The 2,314-nt window shown below is 50.1% G+C and overlaps 1 protein-coding gene across 1 annotated transcript in view; it reads right to left on the bottom strand.

The window, feature by feature from the left end:
- Positions 1 to 1,633, bottom strand: part of LOC107115752 (cation channel sperm-associated protein subunit gamma-like) — a gene marked incomplete at its 5' end in the record, with an annotated part of 63,597 nt that extends 61,964 nt beyond the window's left edge. Inside the window, one exon of the mRNA XM_015417515.1 lies at positions 1,564 to 1,633. Coding sequence (XP_015273001.1) covers positions 1,564 to 1,633 — 70 coding nt within the window. The remainder of the gene's footprint in view (positions 1 to 1,563) is intronic.
- Positions 1,634 to 2,314: the final 681 nt, after the last annotated feature.

Genomic DNA, 2,314 nt, shown 5'->3' with positions numbered 1-2,314 from the left:
CTCGTGAGAGGAAAATAACGCTTCTTCACCGACAGAAAACAAGCCACAAGGTATAGATAGGAACTCTCGGTCTGGGGCAAGGGATGCTCTGTGTTCTTGGTGCTTGGGGGGGGGCAACAGTGGGAGGGCTTCTAGCATCCTGGCCCCACTGCTGGACCTCCTGATGGCACCTGGTATTTTTGGCCACTGTGCGACACAGAGTGTTGGACTGGATGGGCCTCTGGCCTGATCCAACATTGGCTTCTCTTATGTTCTTATATGGAGCAGAAGTCCATCAGTGGCTCTTAGCCACAAGGTATAAATAGGAACTCTCCATCTGGGGCAAGTGATGCTTTTTTGGTTGTGCGGGGGGGGGGGGGGCAACGGTGAAAGGGCTTCTAATGTCCTGGCCCCACTGGTGGACCTCCTGATGCCTCCTGGTATTTCTGGCCACTGTGTGACACAGAGTGTTGGACTGGATGGTCCACTGGGTGATCCAACATTGGCTTCTCTTATGTTCTTATGTTATGTCCTTATGTGTTTAAATACATAATTAGTTAGGGTTGGGTTTCTCCAATTGGGTAATTGATAGATCAGAAGATGTCCTGGGTGGAGAGACTGAGAAAAGTTTATGCCTCTTTGTCTCTAACATCCCGTTTTAGATTGCAGAGAGACAACATGTAGATTAGTGAAGTCAGAGAGGATGTCAATCCTTTGTGTTGTTTCTAGTCTTTCCCAGTGACCCTTCCCTCGTTAGCAGCCCCATAGCTAGGGAATTGTTTTGGAGGGGGCCTGGGGGGGTCCGCCAGCTAATTAAATGGAAGTACAGTGCAGGTGGTAAGTTGGAGCACTTTGGGGGCAGCCCGGGAGGGAGGGCCCCCCCGAAGAAACACTAGGGGGCCAGGCCCCCATGGGCCCCATGTTAGCTACGGGCCAGCTCGTTAGTGAAGTAAAGTTCCTTTGTTTAAAAGCTCGTACAAGTGCCCTGCTGCGTTTATTATCTCTGCTTTTACCTGAAACCCCTAACAAACTTAAAGTCCCTCCCGGGCCCGTCACTGGGATGTGCGTTTGGCCCGAGGTTAACAGCCTTCCGGAAAGTGTCACCGGGAAACTGAGCCACAGGAAACAGAAAGAAGTCGAACTTAGTCCTGCCTCCCTGAAGATGGATGGGAATCACCCATACAAGATGTCCTCCACCTCATACAAGATGTCCTCCACCTCAGAGGGAGAACAATACAATACAATATCAAAATACAGATTAAAATTAGAATGTGGCGGCCATCTGTCATAAAGTGCTACTGCTTATGTGGAACGGTCAGTGTGGCCAGAAATGTTAAAACGCTTGCTGGATTGTGGTCGGTCCAGTCTCTCTGCTCTGGGAGTCTGCCCCTGCCCGTCACGCCTGGCGCAACTTTCGCTCGGCCACTCGTAAAGGAAAAATCCCTTATTATTTTTTAAATTCGGGGGGGAAGGCCTTTAGAGTTCTTCTTTTGTCCATTCTCCTGACAAGAAGCAGGAGGCAGACTCTGTGACTGACGTGTGTTCGGGGAGCTCGCGACACTGCCCTTTACCTCAGCCACTCACCCGTTCTCCGATGCTGAATTCGGGGCCTGAGCGTGTTTCTTTCACGTAGCCGTTGATGTTCATGAAAGATCTAGGGGCAAAGCGGGAGAAGGAGGAGGAGAAGAGGAGATTGGATTTATACCCCGCCCTTCACTCGGAGTCTCAGAGTGGCTTACAATCTCCTTTCCCTTCCCCTCCCTACAACAGACACCCTGTGAGGCAGGTGGGGCTGAGAGAGCTCTGACAGAAACCGCTCTTTTTCAAGGACAACTCTGACAGAACTATGGCTTGCCCAAGGTCATCCAGCAGGTGCAAGTGGAGGAGTGGGGGATCAAACCTGGTTCTCCCAGATTAGAGTCCGCGCACTTAACCACTACACTATGTTGGCTCTCATGGGCCTTCTTACTGGCTTTGGAAAGGAGGGGCATTCATCGCTGGCCTTCCAGTAAGATTTCATCCATCAGCTTTGTTGCTTTAGTATGGCTCATGATTTATCATTACATCTGAACCACAAACTATGGATCTGGAATCCTTGAGGGGGGCATCTTCGCATGGACCTTTTCCCTTGGCTCGGGTGCCAACCTACAGAGGTTTTTCTCCAGCTCACTTGCACCTTTGTTTTGTCTGTTGTCTGTGAAGACTTCTTTTTTTTTGGCACAATACATCATGGTTGTTTGTTTCTACCCACCAGGAGACTGGCAAACCCTAACATCGTAACATGTAGAAATAGCAAGCACCTTCCCTATAAGCAAAGCTTGCAATCCATGCTGGG

The sequence above is a fragment of the Gekko japonicus genome, unplaced genomic scaffold (genome assembly GCF_001447785.1).
Source record: "Gekko japonicus isolate JY-2015 unplaced genomic scaffold, Gekko_japonicus_V1.1 scaffold4210, whole genome shotgun sequence".
NCBI classification, from domain to species: Eukaryota; Metazoa; Chordata; class Lepidosauria; order Squamata; family Gekkonidae; genus Gekko; species Gekko japonicus.
The sequence above is the reverse complement of the archived record's forward strand: the minus strand, read 5'-3'. Positions and strand labels throughout refer to the sequence as shown.